The 19,170-nt window shown below is 32.2% G+C and overlaps 1 protein-coding gene across 3 annotated transcripts in view; it reads left to right on the forward strand.

Annotated features, from left to right (window-relative positions):
• The first annotated feature begins 1,412 nt into the window (after nt 1-1,412).
• Nucleotides 1,413-19,170, forward strand: part of LOC134712220 (regulator of G-protein signaling 7-like) — an 85,389-nt gene continuing 67,631 nt past the window's right edge. For 2 of the 3 annotated variants that reach the window (XM_063573549.1, XM_063573548.1), the window contains exon 1: nt 1,413-2,334. In XM_063573549.1, the coding sequence (XP_063429619.1) occupies nt 2,188-2,334 (147 nt within the window). In that variant the 5' untranslated portion in view covers nt 1,413-2,187. Of the gene's footprint in view, nt 2,335-6,460; nt 6,558-19,170 lie in introns of those variants that run through there. The other variant, XM_063573550.1, reaches the window with a different exon arrangement.

Below are 19,170 nucleotides of genomic sequence, written 5' to 3' on the forward strand. Positions count from 1 at the left end.
TTAAATGGTTTGTTTTTTGTATGTGGCATTACCTGAGTGCTCAATTATCCCTAATTCGTTTACAAGACAATCGTACGGAGAAATATACTAATACAATATTATTCGAAGCTTTGTCCGCATGATACTTATTACATGATATACATTTCACAGCCCGCAGTCTTTGTCTCTGAAAACAGACTTTGGTCGATCAAACACACAGTTTTTCAACTTATGAATGCAACGTTTTCAGAGACCTGATTGTTTTGTCCCAATCTGTATAGTTAAAGTAGAATAAAGCATGAACGATAAATGTAACACTATCTCAACATTTTATGCTATAATGTTGTATATTGACATTAGAAGTCGTAGTGTTATGCATGACATAATGCCGTTGAGTTGCTGTCTCATTGACGTATATAACAATGACTCTTTTTATTCAATTTCAGTTAAAAAAATCATGAAGAAAATATGTGTTGTGAAAATGGACGGACGGACGGACGGACGGACCATGATTACAATATTCTAATAGACAAACAAACTAACAATACCAGCTATAATGCAAGTATTTCCCTCAACGCCGTTGCAGTTATTTCCCTTTGATTACTGACTAGACTTTCATAGTGTTGTACCAACAGGTCAATTACTATTTGGACCCAAACGGATAAAGGCCTCGATACCAGTGGTTAGATAACAGCTTCTAACTATACCCATGACGATGAAAAACAAAAAATGTCTAAAACATAATTGAATTTTGGAAGAAGAAAAAATCCACTAAAACAGATTCCATTTTGTAACACGCACGAAGCTCTATGTGCAAGCACAACTTTTTTTTAAAATTAGCAAGGACGTATGTTTTACCAATACACATCCTTATGTATGGTCAAAAGAAAAACGATAGATAACTTTTAATTAGCTTGCCACAATGAAACTTAAAGATTTCTAGGACATGCTTAACGACGGACCGGTTGTAGATATTATGTGATGGCAGTATATATGGAACCTCCGTTGGAACACAGATGCAAATGATTACTGGAGAAAGTTCAAAATATCATGCAGATACCTTTTTGGGGATCCCAATAGACAAAACTGTTGTCAACTATATATATAGAGAGAGAGAGCGTGTTTCAGTTGATTATGGCCTTTTGATACAGTCTCTAAGTTTTAATTCTACTCAGTTAAAACAACATATTCTCCGTACCTGAATAACTTTTGTATATAAATGCAATCTACCATAAATATTATTTGATTATTATTCTTGTGATAGTTATAATATGATAACACACATCGACAGTACAAGCACACTCATACACACGTGCGTTCTCAATGAACTTCAGTGCTTAACTTCAAAATGATCTTTTCAATACTGAATATTCACACAATGTTACCAGATGATTCAAAAATCATTAATTTATTCCAATTCAAAATGGCGATATTTGCATAGCACATATTGGAATAAATATTAGATGAATTCTATAACTGCAAATACACCAAACCGTTCAGTCATTAGCGACCAATACTAATAATAAACACGCTTAGCAAAAAAATACAAACAAATATTGTACATCAGAGGATATTATTAGATATGCGTAAGTAGACTTAGAAGCAGACGATATCAAATCTGCTAAAGATTGATCGATCCTCTGTTCAGTCAGTGGTAGCGAGATTCCTTTACTTTAAGAAGAATGGCTCTAAAAGACATAATTAGCGACCAGAACAGTGTGCGGAGTGTTCTTTGAAAATGGTCGGTATAAGTACTTTATGTTGTTTTTCTGGATGGATTAATGTACCATTTATTTTATAGTATGCTACGGGAAAACCCATGTACATATAAACAACAGCTGATTATCATTTTCTGAAGCTTTAATGAGGTCTAATTAATCTCACTGATCACCGGAAGTTATTGAATTGCAAGGATGTGATGGAAATAAGCAGACGAGAACTTGTTCCGAGGATTTACATAATAAAAATGCAAAATCTAAACACTCTAACAAGATGAGAAAAATTAACTTTAAAGGATGTAAAATGAAGTTACAACGAAAAATATCCACAAATAATTTTTGGAAAGTTGAGTGGAATATTGTTTAGTTTACCCCTTCAGTATTATATAGTTTTTGTGACATATGTTTCTATGAAATGTGATTTAAAAAGAATCTTAAAAGAGTTGCGAGATCTTGGAGATATATTGCTGTATTGGCATAATGATTATTGATGTGTAGTTTAGTTCTGCATAAGGATATGGCTCTAACGCCAAGATATAAGCAAAGAACTGAATCTTTGCCTAATGCATTACATGTTATGTTCGGTAATGGCCAAATCAACCCAGAAGACAATCCAAATCATTTGGTATACAAAAAGGTAAGCGGGAGACGTTATATAGCAAGAAAACGTTAATTTTTAAGAAAAAAAGCTTTAAATTCAAAACCAGACACCGTATGTGCCTCTCTTGATGTAACGTTGAGCACACTGCTGAATTAATGGAATGGAAATGGGGAATGTGTTAAAGAGACAACAACCCGACCATAGAAAAAACAACAGCAGAAGGCCATGCACCAACAGGTCTTCAATGTAACGAGAAATTCCCGCACCCGGAGGCGTCCTTTAGTATAGAAAAGCACTGTCTTGTGCTCTTAAATCAGGGTTGGGACAGTTAATTGTACAAATATTCGAATTTTCTTGTTGCATATCATGACGACATTATTGCTGAAGACGGTATTAGACCTTATTTTAACCTATAATGGTTTACTTTTATAGATTGTGACTTGGATGGAGAGTTGTCTCTTTGGCTCTCATACCACATCTTCTTATATCTATATAACAAATTTGTAATTTAAAGAAGTATTAGATACGTCATCTTTAATTTTAAACATCAAATGATTCAATTTCTGTCGAATTTCTTGGGTTAATCGCGGACATAGCCTTTATAATTACTCGCACACTCTGTTTCATTGCAAGACGGAACCATGGACAGATAGTTCGATGATTGCAAGCATCGAAAGTTAAAAAAACTTTTGACACAATTTTGACAGTTTGTGTTACTTACTGTCTTACCACAGGCACTTGTCTCAAAAAGAATATTTCCTATATATACCTTAATATGTGTCGTATTAAGGTATATAGGAAATATTTTTTTGGAGACAAGTGCCTGTGTGTCTTACACTGTCCTGCGAGTCCGATCGCACATCATTATATCGATAATAGCCATTGATATATTCAACTAGGTCAAACTATATATCAATATTGTGCATTTAAAGGCATTTTAAAATCAATTTGAGCATTCATGGCATACACATATATATGTTCATATTTATGCGAGCGTAAGACACAATGCATGATTTACTCCAGAAGAGTGGACATTGTAAATATTGTGTACCCGATGTTTTTGCCTTTGTACTTGTTTCGTAGACATGGTAGTTTTACGCAAGTTGTAATTGATGTATTGATATATACATTGGTTTCTCAAGAACTTCCCAGGACGCTGATAGTGATAGTTAACTCTATACTTAATATTCTCTAGTACCATTTAAACGATTATCATCTTGAATTCCGTCACAACACAAGAGTTGACTGTGGTTTATATGTTTTAAGAAATATGGTTATCCATTGCTCTTCTTCCTACCGACAGTAATACCTTTGCCACGTTCTCTTCATCTCGTTAAGAACTAGGTGACCTATTCTAAGTCTTAATTTCTTTCCATATTCAAAATGTCCTTATTTCCCCAATGCCCAGCTTTCCCTTCTTTCACCCAGTCGATAACATGTTGCAGTACCTACCCTTTGCATGTTTTATTTACTTTGTTTCCGTCTTGGAATAAGACTGAAATATTTGCCAATGGACGTAAATCAACCACTAAATAATCAACCGCGAATCGATCACAAAGTTGATTGACAGGTTCTAGTCATAATTCTCAACATGTTGATGCATTTTTGACACCTAATATGACATTGGATTTATTATGCAATGCTTAGTAGATCTCTTGTGTTCCTACCGTTCTCAACCATGTTCTTGAAACAAATAAAGTAATAGTTTGAAAATAAAACAGGCTGCTGGTTTTCTCGTTTTCATTTCTGCACACTGTTTCATGTCTATATGCTAAATATGGCTTTTTTTCATTTATATATATATAAATACGATGACCCATTGTTTCTTACATCTTTTAGGAGATAGTTATCTCGTTTACAATCAATCCACATCTCTTTATGTTTTATATTTAATATAGAATTGGATCGTATGTGCGCATGGTGAGGTACAAATTTTAGCCCATTTATTTAAACTTTCAATTTCAAAGTCCATATGCTCCTCTGAATTTTATGTACATCTATTCTAAATTCAATTGCATATAGACAATCATTATCATGTTTTTGGTTTTAGTGTGGGGTCCATTTTTCTGAACTATATATGGTATAATACATTATTGTTTAGGTGCCAGCTGAAGTCTGTCTTCGAGTGTGAAATTTTTCTCGCTGCGTTGAACACATATTAGTGGCCTTGTGCTGTTTTCTGGTCTTTGAACGGGTTGTTGTCTCTTTGACATATTCCCTCGTTCTCTATTCTATTCTCTTTATATATAATTTGTGTAGATGCTTATATATTTCTATTACCATATTTATCATTGGATTAATTCTCATTTATTGGGTACAAAGATTCGTTGATTTCCTTGCTTAGGGTAAAATAAGAATTTAATTGTTTAACAAGATCAAGTTGTATACTGTCTGCGTCAAAACCACGAAATCAAATTTTCACGAAAATACACTGAATTTTTCATCAGTCCACAAAATTGGAACAAACAAAAATAGATTCTACAGTACATTATTAATGCTGGTGTTCTTATTTATAATGCAAATGATATTCTGAGTTAACGCGTGCATAAAGTTGGTTATATGAAACTGAAGCAGACCTTTCTCTTTTTTCGTATAGAAATTTAGATTAATATTGATGCTGTATTTTCTTTTAATTTTGTAATTTGTTTTTTCCAAAATCAGTCTGAATTGTCCCTTGTCCATGCAGCCTATATATGTATGTATATATACGACGTACATGCATATATAGTTTCTTGTTTAAACCAAGGATTTTTATACATTTGCATGGGTTATCGCATTGCATGCATTAACACTGGCTTCTTCATAAAGCGGAAAAAAGGTTCATTTATATATTGATAGTTAAATGAAAAACAGAATATAAATGGATTTAGGTTACGTCACGTTTGTTTGTGTAGTTAATCATAAATATCACTAGGTACACTAAGTGGGCTAAGCCATAGTACGGTGACCTATAACCATGCTAGGTGTTAAAATTTTTTTATACGTCATATTGGTCACTAGAAGCAGGGACTTTATACTCAGTATAGAGAGCCACTGCTAGAAGAGAGTTGTCTCATTGGCAATCATATACCACATCTTCTTATTTGTGTATGTCATATATGTAACATACAACTTTGGCCTGTTGAACCATAACTGAAAATTGAAAAAAATAATACATTTATCGTTTTTTTTAATTTTTTAAATATTCATTTTCTTAAATCAAATATCTTTCTCCAAAATCAAGCTAATATGTTATTGGTACATAATTTTCCGTTCGATTGTTAAGAAATGACCATAAGGTGACTAAGAGAGAAGGGAACACAGAAAATGTAATGGAAAAAAAAACCCGAGCATTTATGAACTTTTATAGTGAATGTTTCTGTTTTCCAAAAGGAAAATCTAGCTGTGTGTATGCCTTTGGTTCCCCTATATGTAGTCTGTAACCTTTTGCTATACTTCTACTGTGACATAATAATTAACTTAAATCAAAAATCATAAAAAAACAACAAATGCCAAAGGCTTCTGACAGTGGCTTGGGACAGGCGCAACTCCCGTTGCACCGTTGCAATCCGATATTTAACCGAAACATGATATATATACTAGCAAATATTGTGTCAAAGGATAGATATATGACCATTATTATGGTATTTAATATGCTTATTATGGCCTAAATTAATAAGTAAGGCTTTGTTTAAAAAAAGGGGGGGGGGTATATGCCGGTGATAGAAATACTGTAGGGGTCATCGTGATGATAAATTGATTTTGGTCATTTTGTATCACGAATATATACTAGTAATGGATAGCTTGAGAAGATTTTTTTTAACATTAACAAGAATAACGTGTACATATATCCAAGGATTTGTATAGTTAGACTACTATACAAATCCTTGATATATCAGAGACATATAATACCAATAGTATATGTCTCTGCATTATACTGAGTGACGTACAAGTGATACCTTGTATAGGACGACGACTTGAAAATAGCCGGGTGACATTTTATATCATAGTCGTGAAAATATGTGATAATAAAATATTGATTGATAAATTAGTTTAAACTTTAGCACAAATAACCAATTTCACATTAACGTATTTTATGATAAAAGATAAACAATAACTTATTATTTTTTCACTCACAAAGCGGATTTTACACTCAATATATTCCGTACTGTATTCGTAGCTTAGAATTGTTACATCCGGTGTTTTCCAGCATCAGTACCTATTATCATCATGATCATTTGTAATTCATTTGTTGTTCAATGAAGAAGGATAGGTACCTGGTTAGTTATTTAAATCATTTAAATGTCGAACAAATGTAATTAAAAAGAATATCTACACTTTTTGATATACCTGTAACCACAAATACTGAAATATGTCACAAGTCGAAAAATGACGTCTTGAAATGCTGTTTTTTTTTAATTGTTAATGCTTTCACTCCTTAATGAAAGTGTCACTGAAAAAGTTTAAAACTTAAAATAGTCATTTAAGACGTCATAATTATTTGGACTAGTCTGTCACACAAACATGTCTTTTATTCATCACATGTCGCCAGATATGTTGTCAGGATCATATTCATACATATCCATGGCCATAGGCACTTTCCTTCAGGTCAGAAATATTCATATAACTACTTTTATATGAGGGGGGGGGGGGGGGGGGGGGGGGTAGGAGGGGTCCTGATCCCAAAATCCCTGGCTTTAAAACACGAAATCCAAAGATCCCCAATTTAAATTAATTTAAATCCCGAAATTCGAAAAAAGAATTTCACGATCCGGAAAGGGTCAATCCCTAAATCCTGAGCTTAAAAACACCAGATCTCCATGTCCGGAAAAAGGTACTATCCCCCCTCTGAAATAGGCCTTTAATTTTTTTTACAATTTTTACAAATTATGACATTAAAGATATACAAAAGAACCAAAATTTGAAAACCAAATTCTTAAAATCTGTCTGTCCACTTAGTCCTGACTTCCAAAAACCATTAAGAAATGACAGTTAAGTCTGTATGTCTTAAAGTTGGTTTCTCTACCTTTATTTTGCCTTAACCTGTTAACTAAATAGTATGCAACTAATATACACGATTACTAATCGATGGTGTCTCTTTTAACTGTTCTACAGTTATGCCCCTTTACAATTGGAAAAATGGCTGAATTTTTAGTTTCCTTTCTTTGAGTTTAGTTTACCAAATGCTATAAAACTTAAACACAATGTTTTTAACCTCTAAATGCAGATCAAGTTTTAATTTTGGTTGTTTTTTTATAACCATATAAGAGTTATGCCCCTTTACAAATAGAAAAATTGCTGAATTTTGCGTTTCTTTTTGTTAACTAAAGTTACCAAATTTTATGACACTTATATACACAATGCTTATTACCACAAAATGCAGATTACTTTAGTTGTTCTAGAGTTATTGCGGTATGGGCTTTGCTCATTGTTGAAGGATGTACAGTGACCTATAGTTGTTAATGTCTGTGTCATTTTGGTCTTTTGTGGATAGTTGTCTCATTGGCAATCATACCACATCTTTTTTATATTATACCCCTTTAAAAATGGATAAAATTGCTCCATGTTTTGTTTCACTCTGTAACTTAAATTTAAAGCCCCAACCAAATTTTATGAAACTTACACACAAGACGTGCATTGTTTAACAACAAGACTCAGGTCAAGTACAAATTTGGGTAGCATCACTTTTCCTGTTCTTTAGTTATGTCCGTTTATAACTTTATATGTTTTTCACGTGGGGGCATCATCTGTGTCCTATGGACACATTCCCCATTTATTTTCTGTTTTCTTTGTTTTTATGACATAGAATCTAGATAGGTTGGGACACAATTAAAACTGGTTTAAACCAAGAGAGTTTGTGCCAATACCAAGTCTTGCTATCTGGTCTAAGTGAGTAAGCAGTTATTACTGTCATCATTAGCCATTCAACACTGACATGACAGAGGTTGTGAGTTTGAACCCTGAGCCTGCAGGTGCTCTCAACTCCAATCTTATTTGACATTTTATTAGAATTGTCAGTTTTCCTATTTAAGGTCAGTGTTTTTCTCTTGGCACTCCCCCTTCCTTCACCAATCAAAACTTGCTGCCACGAAATAGCTCTAAAGCAGTGCTGAAAAGTGGCGTTAAAACACACAAAAATTTAAAAAATCAAATCAAATCAAATGCAATTGTTTATGTTAGTTTGTTGGTGTTATTTTTAGTATTTGTTTGTTTGTCGGGGCTTCTTTTTAGGAGTAGAGTGGTTGATATTGTCTGTTGAGCTGTGCAGTATTTTTAATGATTCTAGTAATCCTGTTTATAATTTAACCAAAAGTTTGTACCAGAAAGAAAGGACGAAGTATCATAAACATTAAAGAATAGAAAAAGAAATGATTTGATTGATGTGACTGAAGTACATTGGGTTATTAATCAATTATAGAACTGTTGTCTTATTAATTAAAAGAGAACATGAGAACAAGTTGTTTACTAATGATGGGACATTGTAATCACTAATGTCTGGTTATCTGTGATGGAGAATGATCAATATTTAAAGTCCATTAACCGCTGTATTTATAGCTCACTTTAATCAAAAGAGATGTAAATCTGCTTTAGACACCTTTTATTTGTCATAAAGAATTCAAACTAGAAATCAATGCATAACCTTTAATGTTACATATGTACATGTATCAATGTATTTATTCGTTACGGATGAATTAACTTGTACTTTTATTCCAGTTTAATTGAAAATTCAACATCGATTTTAATCACCTGCATGGCCAAGACTTATATTTTATCTGCTCTAGAGAAGAAGAAATTGCATTAATTTATTACCAGTTCACTTCATCTCGGATATAACCAAGAATTAAGCTTGAGAACTTAGAATACCATAGAATTAAGATATGAACAAAAGGTCATATAGGTATTCTATATATTGAAACCAACAATTGTTATTTTTTTTTTAATGAAATTGAGAATGGAAATCGGGAATATGTTGAAGAGACAACAAGCTGAAAAAAGAAAAGATAACTTTCAACCTAGACTTGCTGCAATTCCCTTTCTATTATTTTCCCTTACTAATTTATATGTTTACTGATAAGTGCTAGCCTACTGATTGCCCTTGGAGAAACCCTGTAGATGTCAGTATAATTGTAATCTCCTAGTTATAGCAGTAAAACTATTAAAGGGGCAAAATTGAAAAAAAGAAGAAAAAACATAATTAGGAAGGGACATGTAGCAAGTCTACTTTCAACCCAACATGCCCAAGTCACAATTTGTAAAAACCATTATAGAGAGAAGTATGGCCTTCAACACAGAGCCTCTGCTCACACCAAATAGTAAGTTACATGTATAAAGGGCCCCAAAATGACTTACTGTTATCCTCTTTTGAATGATTACCTGAAGATAATTTAAATGAAAGCTTCCAATCCATTCTCAATTTTATTCATCTTAGTATGTGAACCTATTATTCTGAAATATTGATGACTCCAAACTCTTCAAGAAGTTGATACATGTGTGTACAAAAACATGTACCATATCTATCATATGTCATACCTCAAACATTTGAACTAAAGAATAATTTAGATTGTTTCCAATTTCCAGAATTTTCAAATGTTTTTAGTTTTGGTATATAATAGTCTTTTTGAACTTTTTACATTATTATCTACATCATTTTCTGAAATCACAATTATAAATTATCTTTGCAAATTTAACCATTGTTCAACAATTGCAATAATAAGTTAATAACATGCAAAAATTTCAGAATTTACAGTATTTCTATCTTGGATTATAATTTTAAATAGTACTGCATATCTTGGTGTATTTTTAGCTCACCTGGCCTAAAAGGCCAAGTTATTTTTTCTCACTTGGCGTCCGGCGTCCGGTGTCTGTCGTCCGTCGTCTGTCGTCGTTAACTTTTACAAAAATCTTCTCCTCTGAAACTACTGGACCAAATTAACCCAAACTTGGCCACAATCATCATTGATGTATCTAGTTTAAAAATTGTGTTTTGTGACTGTGCAAACCAACCAAGATGTCCGCTACGGCTAAAAATAGAACATAGGGGTAAAATGCAGTTTTTGGCTTATAACTTAAAAACCAAAGCATTTAGAGCAAATCTGAGATGGGGTAAAATTGTTTATCAGGTCCAGATCTATCTGCCCTGAAATTTTCAGATGAATCAGACAACCCATTCTTGGGTTGCTGCCCCTAAATTGGTAATTTTAAGGAAATTTTACTGTTTTTGGTTATTATCTTGAATATTATTATAGATGGAGATAAACTGTAAACAGCAACAATGTTCAACAAAGTAAAATTTACAAATAAGTCAACTTGACTGAAATAGTTAGTTGACCCCTTTAGGAGTTATTGCCCTTTATAGTAAATTTTTAACCATTTTTCATAAATCTAAGTAATCTTTTACAAAAATCTTCTCCTTTGAAACTACTGGTCCAAATTAAACCAAACTTGGCCACAATCATCATTGGGGTATCTTATTTAAAAATGTGTGGCGTGACCCGGCTAAATAACCAAGATGGCAGCCACTGCTAAAAATAGAACATAGAGGTAAAATTCAGTTTTTGGCTTATAACTCAAAAACCAAAGCATTTAAAGCAAATCTGACATGAATTAAAATTGTTTATCAGGTAAAGATCTATCTGCCCTGAAATTTTCAGATGAATCGGACAACCTGTTGTTAGGTTGCTACCCCTGCATGGTTATTTTAAGCAAATTGCTATGATCTTGAATATTTTTATAAATATAGATAAACTATAAAAAGCAATAAATGTCAGCAAAGTAAGATCTACAAACAAGTCAACATGACTGAAATGGTCAGTTGCCCCCTTTAGGAGTTATTGCCCTTTATTAACCATTTTTCATAAATCTTAATAATCTTTTACCAGAAATCTTCTCTGAAACCACTGGGCCATGTTCATTATATATAAAGATAATTGTAAGCAGCAAGAATGTTCAGTAAAGTAAGATGTACAAACACATCACCTTCACCAAAACACAATTTTGTCATTAATATTCACAAAGAACCAAGGTGAGGGACACAGGCTCTTTAGAGCCTCTAGTTTTATCTTAGTTTCATTTTACATCTACTTTTGAAGCAATATCACAGTTGTAAGGTTCATATAGTTAGTCAAATCACGTTTTCACATTTCATATCTTGGTGTAGTCAGGTAGTCTTTGGTCAAATTTTCACATTTCATATCATGGTGTAGTCTTTGGGAAAATCACATTTTCACATTATTTTTTGGACCTTTGATTTTGACTCATATCTTGGTGAACAGTAGATATATAGATTCTTACACTGCAACAAGTGTATTACGATATTTCTCCCCTCGAGACAGTTAAATTTTATTATTTAAAGCGCGAGGCTTGCCGAGCCCTTTAAATAATAAAATTTAACTGTCGAGAGTGGGGTAATATCATAATACACAAGTTATAGTGTTGGAATCTGTTTCTCTAATGCTTTTTATCGTTCTTTTTCAAAAAAAATCAGAAAATTGTGCTCATTTTATGCGACGTCATCAGCCAAGGTCTCCTTTTTTGATGACGTCACAATAGGAAAATTGAGGAGAAAACAAAACATTTTGACGTCATAATCAAATTTCGACTAATCATTTGCCGAGAACAGATTTTTCACTAGTGAGGAGAAATATTTTTCTCACACTGGTCAGGAAATGTGAAAATAGCACAAAAATTAGAGAAATATGTATATCAGTCACATCAAATTAGTGTTGACCAATATTTTGTATAGTTTATATCTTGTTGTTATCTGTTTTAATTTGATATGGTATCTTTTTGACATCAAACATTCCTATGGTTAAATCTGTTACTGAACCATAATCAGATCATTTGGATATCAGGATGAGATATGTGGTGAAGTCACATTGTTATGTCACAACATTCTGAATGAAAATTTGCTGATCTTTCGATCTCTTTGGAATCAGTCTTTATCATGTTTATATATCCCCGATACAATGGAGCTAGATATACTTGTTTACTTTTGTCTGTGTTTGTTACACAATTCAATCTCATTTTCTGTGCAACTACAAATCACAGAATGTTGATATTTTGTACCAAGCCTGATTTTGGTTATCTAATACTTTGTGACACATTTTCAGATCTATCACTTATTTTTTCTATCTACTACAATTATATGCATTATTGTCTTCATATTGATGTATATATAATTATGTGTAAACATTTTATATTACATTTTATCTCAACCAGAACAAATCAGCTTCAGTTCCAATTAAGCTTCATATTTGTATTCTTTACCAAATTAATCATTTTCTGATCCATCGCTTTTTAGCCATCTTTTCTCATTGCTAAGCAGCAAGAATGTTCAGTAAAATAAGATGTTCAAACACTTCACCATCACAAAAACATAATTTTGTCATGAATCCATCTGCGTCCTTTGTTTAATATTCACATAGACCAAGGTGAGCGACACAGGCTCTTTAGAGCCTCTAGTTACTTCCTGCTGTCAGATACATGTATGCTCTTTACATTATAGTTGTTATTTGTTATTGGAAATACATACGGCGATGTGCCTTTGGCTCCATCATACGGTGTTTATATATCGCAACTCGTTCGGTTTGCCCGTGTGTGTTCTGATGTCATAGATTTTAACGAACGTAATCAATGCATCACTGGTAAATTGTTGTGTCAGGGATTTCGATACCATAAATTACTTAAAACTTTTACTAAATTCTTTCATAGATACAAAGATTTGATTAGTAAATTTGGCTATACCTGTAGAAAGCTTATTAAAAATGGTATTTCTCATCCTAAATTTTATGGTAATATTGTACTTAAAGCGAGGAAATCACTATGTGATCCTTGTAAACTCATCGAACCTTTAAACAAACTTATAAGTAAGGGTTATCGTACCAATATTGTAATTAGATCTCTGAATATAGTTCACATTGGCACTAATATTGATTTTGTCATTAGCAAATTAAAACATAACTAAATTTCATTATCTTTTGAGGCGAGATGTACATGTATAGGGGACACAGCCACGTTTGCTTTTATTTCTATAGAAGTCGCTCTTAACTATACTACTACCTGTCGATACATTTATTTTTGGCATTGCACAAGTCATGTCTTCTTTAACTATTAATGACGTTAAAATACTAAATCCCTGTGATGTGTTTTAGTCGATTTTAGTCTCTGATGCATGATTTTTTACTATTAATTGGTTTTGGCTTTTAACTAGCTGTCAGTAACTGCGAGTACTCTCAAATCGTATTTTCTTGTTAATTCGACCTGTTGATACTGTTTATAATGCTTTTTTGTCATTTTTTATTTATATGGATCTTTGCTGTATACCAGCTTTGATTATTTGTAATATCTTCAATTTTTCACTTATTCTTACAACATTTGTATAAACTTCAAGATTATAAAAAAACGGTTTTTTTCTAAAGTGAACATTGATTGGTTAAATATTTCTCAGTGTGTTTGAATTTGTTTGTTAGCCTTTTGGTCATGAATGTTTGTCTCTAATATTTAATTAACTGTGCATTTGTATTCAGATATCGCAGATCAAATTTATTCGTTCATTGTGTAATCATACGTTTTTTGATTGAGTTAAGTCTGCCAATTGATATTTTATCGTATGTTTTTATATGTTGTGATGTAATGCTATTGTTTCAGAAAAAGGGAGAAGGTTTGGGCCCATTAAAACGTTTAATCCCGCTGCAAATGTTTGCACCTGTCCTAAGTCAGGAATCTGATGTACAATAGTTGTCGTTTGTTTATGTAATATATACGTGTTTCTCGTTTCTCGTTTTGTTTATATAGATTAGACCGTTGGTTTTCCCGTTTGAATGGTTTTACACTAGTTATTTTGGGGCCCTTTATAGCTTGTTGTTCGGTGTGAGCCAAGGCTCCGTGTTGAAGGCCGTACTTTAACCTATAATGGTTTAATTTTTGAATTGTTGTTTGGATGGAGAGTTGTCTCATTGGCACTCACACCACATCTTCCTATATCTATATATAGGAAATTTCTGTAGCATTTTTCTCAAAAGTTCTCATATGATACCAAGTTAAACATCGGTTAGCTTTACCATGTGCTTATCTAATTTCTGTAATCTACTTCAGCATTGCTTGCATGTATTTTATTCTACCCCATGGAGAGAGGTGGGGTATACATTATTTGGCATTAACTAATATTAAATTTGTGGTGCTTCTCTGAAGTCTGGTAATCCTGCTACTGTATAACTTAGATTAAATTGTGGTTTGCATGTAAAAACATTCAAATTTGATTAAACACATTTATTAAATAATTGAAGTCCATATTTTATGTTAAATTGCATATAAGACTTTAAATTCAGTATGTTTTGTACTTTTTGAATGGAAAGAATGGAATACTATAATCTGGCCACCAACAGAAATTGAAGAACTAATTGTATTGAGATTTGATTTAAGTAACTTTTCAACACCTACATTTGTATGATTGTAATGTTTTTTAACGTATCTTTTTACAAATAAAAATACCCAGATCACATGATTCCTATATCTGTTTGTCAGGTTTTTTGTTTGGTTGCTATGGTAATGTTCAATTATAAACTGATATGTTTGTTATCAAACTTATATTAGTGCAGATTTTGTCATAATGTAACTTATTGATGGTAGCAAAATCAAACAAAAAATGTGATATTTAGTTTGCACTGAAGATAAAAGTAAATAACATTATCTCAATTCTTGTAACTCAAAACATAGCACTTGTCAGTTGAACAGCTGGTCTTGTGCTATCAAATTCTCACAACTTACGTAATACATGTCTAAATAAAATTCAAAATGGAAACAGGGAATGTGTCAGAGAGACAACAACCTGACCAAAGAGCTGAAAACAGCACAAGGCCACCAATGGGTCTTCAACACATCGAGGAAAATCCACATCTAAATGCGGACTTCAGCTGGCCACTAAACAAAAATGTGTACTGGCAGTTCAGAGAAAAGGATGACACACTAATTTCTAAAACACCTCAATGAACAGAAATTAAAAAAAACAAACTTACAAGGCTTACAAACTAGGCCAGAGGTTGCTGACTTGGGAAAGTATTTTCTTGATTCCAGGTTAAGTGTGGTTGGAATACAGTGGCAGATCCAGAACTTTTCCTAGGAGGGGGGGGGGGGGCCTCTGACTGACATAAGGGGGGCCTCTCCAGTCATGCTTCAGTGATTCCCTATATAATCAATAAAAATTTTCCCACGAAATGGGGGGCCCCCTGGATCCGCCTATGGAATACAATATAATTAAAGCAATAACAGTACTGTAGTTGAAGAGTTGCCACCATCAATTTCCATTTTACTATTTCTGCTACACATTGCCAGTAAAAATGCATTTGGGGCCGTCAAATCAAAATGGATGGTGGCAACTCTTCAACTACAGTACTGTTATTTCAATTCTAATGCATTACAAAAAGAAATAATACTTTAGAGTTTGGAAAAACGTATAAATTTGAAATAAAATAAAATTCCACAAAACTTCATGAATGTTTTTGGCGCATTGAGGTCATTGCTAAGCATGACGTCATACAAATAAAAATTTACGAACAAGGTAATTTCGTTCCTTCTAAGATTCAAATTTGGATAAAAACACATCAAAATTGCGATAATAGGGTAGATGGTTTTTTTTTGTTGATAATATTGTAGTAATTAACATTTGTTGATCCAATTAATTCAATATGGTGGGCCTGTCCTTAGTAACAACTGGTCAACTGTAGATTTGATTATTTCTTTTAGCGAATGAAAAAGTTTGTTACATAACAAATGCATTAAAATAAATCTTGTATGATCTGCTAAATGTTTGCTAAGTATTTGAAAATCTTTTCAATATGCCAGATACTAGATATATTGTTAAATGTTGATTGTTCCATGTCATTTAATGTAATTTGCCAATATAACATAAGTTTTGATATCAATTTTTCAAAGAGCTTTTGATAAATTTCAGTGGAACTGTCAAATTACATGAAAAAGTAATGCAGATAAGATATATCTTTTTTTGCAATAACCCAGATTTTTAGAGAACTGAATCCTTTTGATTAAGATTGTGATGTGTATTTAGTTACTTAATGTAGTATAAATGTTTCATATTTTACTTTTGACCTTACTTATAAAAAGACATTCATGACATTCTAGATAAATATTACATGATGATTTTGTTAATTTCTTGTTGAAATCTTTCTTTTTATTTGGAAATAAAGAGAATATTAAGAACACTGTTATAATGAAATAAACATAACCTCCATCGACTTTTCAAATCAATGGGCCAGTTGCATATGTATATATTTGTCTTCTGCATCAGCTGTTTTGTGTAGCAATCCTAGTGTATTGATTTTTCTAAGAGAATTCCAAAGTAAATAATTTTATACATATATTGTGAATGATATTTACATCTGTTGAAATTGACATATTAGAAAATGAAATCATCTCTAGTGAAATCATTGATTTGATCCTCAACAAATGAAAAATACATCAACATTTGTCCCTAATTGAACACCTTGAACATTTATATTGAAAAATCTGGAAATTATGAGAAATGCAACTGTTTGAAAATAGAACCATTATTGGAAAATTTATAGATTTTCTTCTTGTTTTTTTACCGTATTGTTTATTAACCAAGTGAAGGAAAGTATGTTCATTTTCAGTTCACTTACTTTCTATACTGTACGCATAGAGTAAAACTATAGCATCTTTACTTAAAAAATAATATGGAAATTCTAACCATATTTATTTGAAGCAGAACTATGCTTCACAACAAATTCTGGGCATGAAATGATAGCTTTATTAATCTCTCCATTTGTCCATATATATAACTGTAAACAAAAGGTTCTTGGGTATTAATTTGAACACCCCTAGTAAACTTTTATGAATAAAATATATATATATATATATAAGAAAATTATTAAAAGATAATAACGGTTTCAATGCATCACTTTTTTACGTATATATATATACAACTTGTCTAAACATCAACCTAACAATGTTAGATCTGTAAATTTGCTTTCGCAAATTTTTGGTTCTTCCCTCGCCCGGGATATATATATATTATATTATATAGGACACAGAAGAAGAAGCCTTTTGATTTTGGGATTAGAAGGTACAAGTTTAAGATAACTTAGTGAAAAAAATATGAAAAAATGGTTCACAATATTTATATATGAAGGCACTGTGATCAATAGTAAAGTATGAATACTCACTCAATTGGTATGATTTATATATCATCTGATCCAGTACTTACGACTTGCTTTCATTAACTGTCAGCATAGATCAATACTATAACTTAGTATTGTTTTTGGACTCTATAATCCTGAGGGGGGATTGGACCCTAATCAGGACTCTGAGATCGGGTGTTTTTAAGCTTGGGATTTCGGGATTGATCCTTGCGGGATCTGGGAATTATTCTTTAATCAAATTTCAGGATCTCGGGATTTCGTGTCTTAAGCCTGGGATTTTGGGATCAGAACCCCTCCTACCCTCCCACAATACTAAAATTGTAAATACAAGTACTTTTTCTAGTCTGACTTGTGATGTATGTTTTCATCATTCTTTTTGTTGTGGGAAAACCTAGAGCTTTATGTTTGTCTAGATGAATTGTTTTAAATCTTACCCATGTGAAAATGTGATCACTGATGCTGTTTAAAGATTCTGGTGTTAATGGCAGGTTTTGATAGTCACTTGTATACTGTGGATTCATTTGATTTTTTGTGGGTACCAATTTTCATGGATTGAGGAAAACTTGCATTTTCATGGATATTTGAATTCGTGGACGTGTCCCAAAAGTCTGCATATAACCATACAGCAAATTTGTAATTCCTTGAACATTAAAATTCGTGGTTTCTTTTTACCCAGGAAATCCATGAAAATTGGTATCCAATGAATAATAATGAATCCACAGTATTTGAGACCGTTTTAAGCTTGTAATATTCTAGATAATTCATAACACTGCGATAAATTGATTGACATGGAGTTCAACAAAAGATATGCTTAAGATGTATATCACACATTTAATCAAAAGCAAATCATGAAGGCTTTGAATGTTCTCAGACGAAAATACGACTGAACTGTGAGAAATGATTAAAATGAAATGCTGACTGACTGATTTAACCTAAATAGATTATTATGATGGTCATTTATGAGGTTTTATAATGATAATTAAGGGATTAGCGACCCATCTGATTGGCGATAGGCGGATTACTTGTCATCACAACTTTTAACACCTTTGGTAAACGTTAATTACCTGAGGGTCATAAACTTGTCAGAAACATAAAGACAGGTAGAATTCAAGTAATTTGATGTGTAAATATTTTTACACTTTCCAAATTTAAGTGACGAAATTGATATGAAATATTTTCGTCATTTCGAAAACCTTTTCGTAAAATACGAAAGTGACGAGCGCTAGCTAAATCACTGAACATGACCAAGTATTACAAAGTATTACAAAGTATGCTACCCATAAATAATTAATAGTTATTGATGGTAATTGACAAATTATTTTATCTGAAATGATCCCTGGATAAAAAGATGAATTTAAGTTTTGAAATATTTTGGTAAAATGATGTTAAATTAATAAATTAATTGCATGGCCTATCTGTCTGTAAGGATTAGTATTAAATTAAGAAATTAATTGCATGGCCTAGCTGCCTGTAATGATAAGTATGGATCACAGAACTTAAAAGACCATTTTTATTAAGGCAAGATAACTGACATGTTATAATGTTTATTAAACATGCCTTAATGCTTGGATTGGCATTTTTACACCTAGAAGAATTAATGTTTTTTGCAGGTTTTGATTTGTACACCTGTAAGAAATAAACTGTATAAACAAAAAAGTAACTGAAAGTGAGATGTTGAACTTAACCAACATGTTTTATGTGTGTTGATACTTGATGTCTT

This window comes from Mytilus trossulus, chromosome 3 (assembly GCF_036588685.1).
Source record: "Mytilus trossulus isolate FHL-02 chromosome 3, PNRI_Mtr1.1.1.hap1, whole genome shotgun sequence".
NCBI lineage: Eukaryota > Metazoa > Mollusca > Bivalvia > Mytilida > Mytilidae > Mytilus > Mytilus trossulus.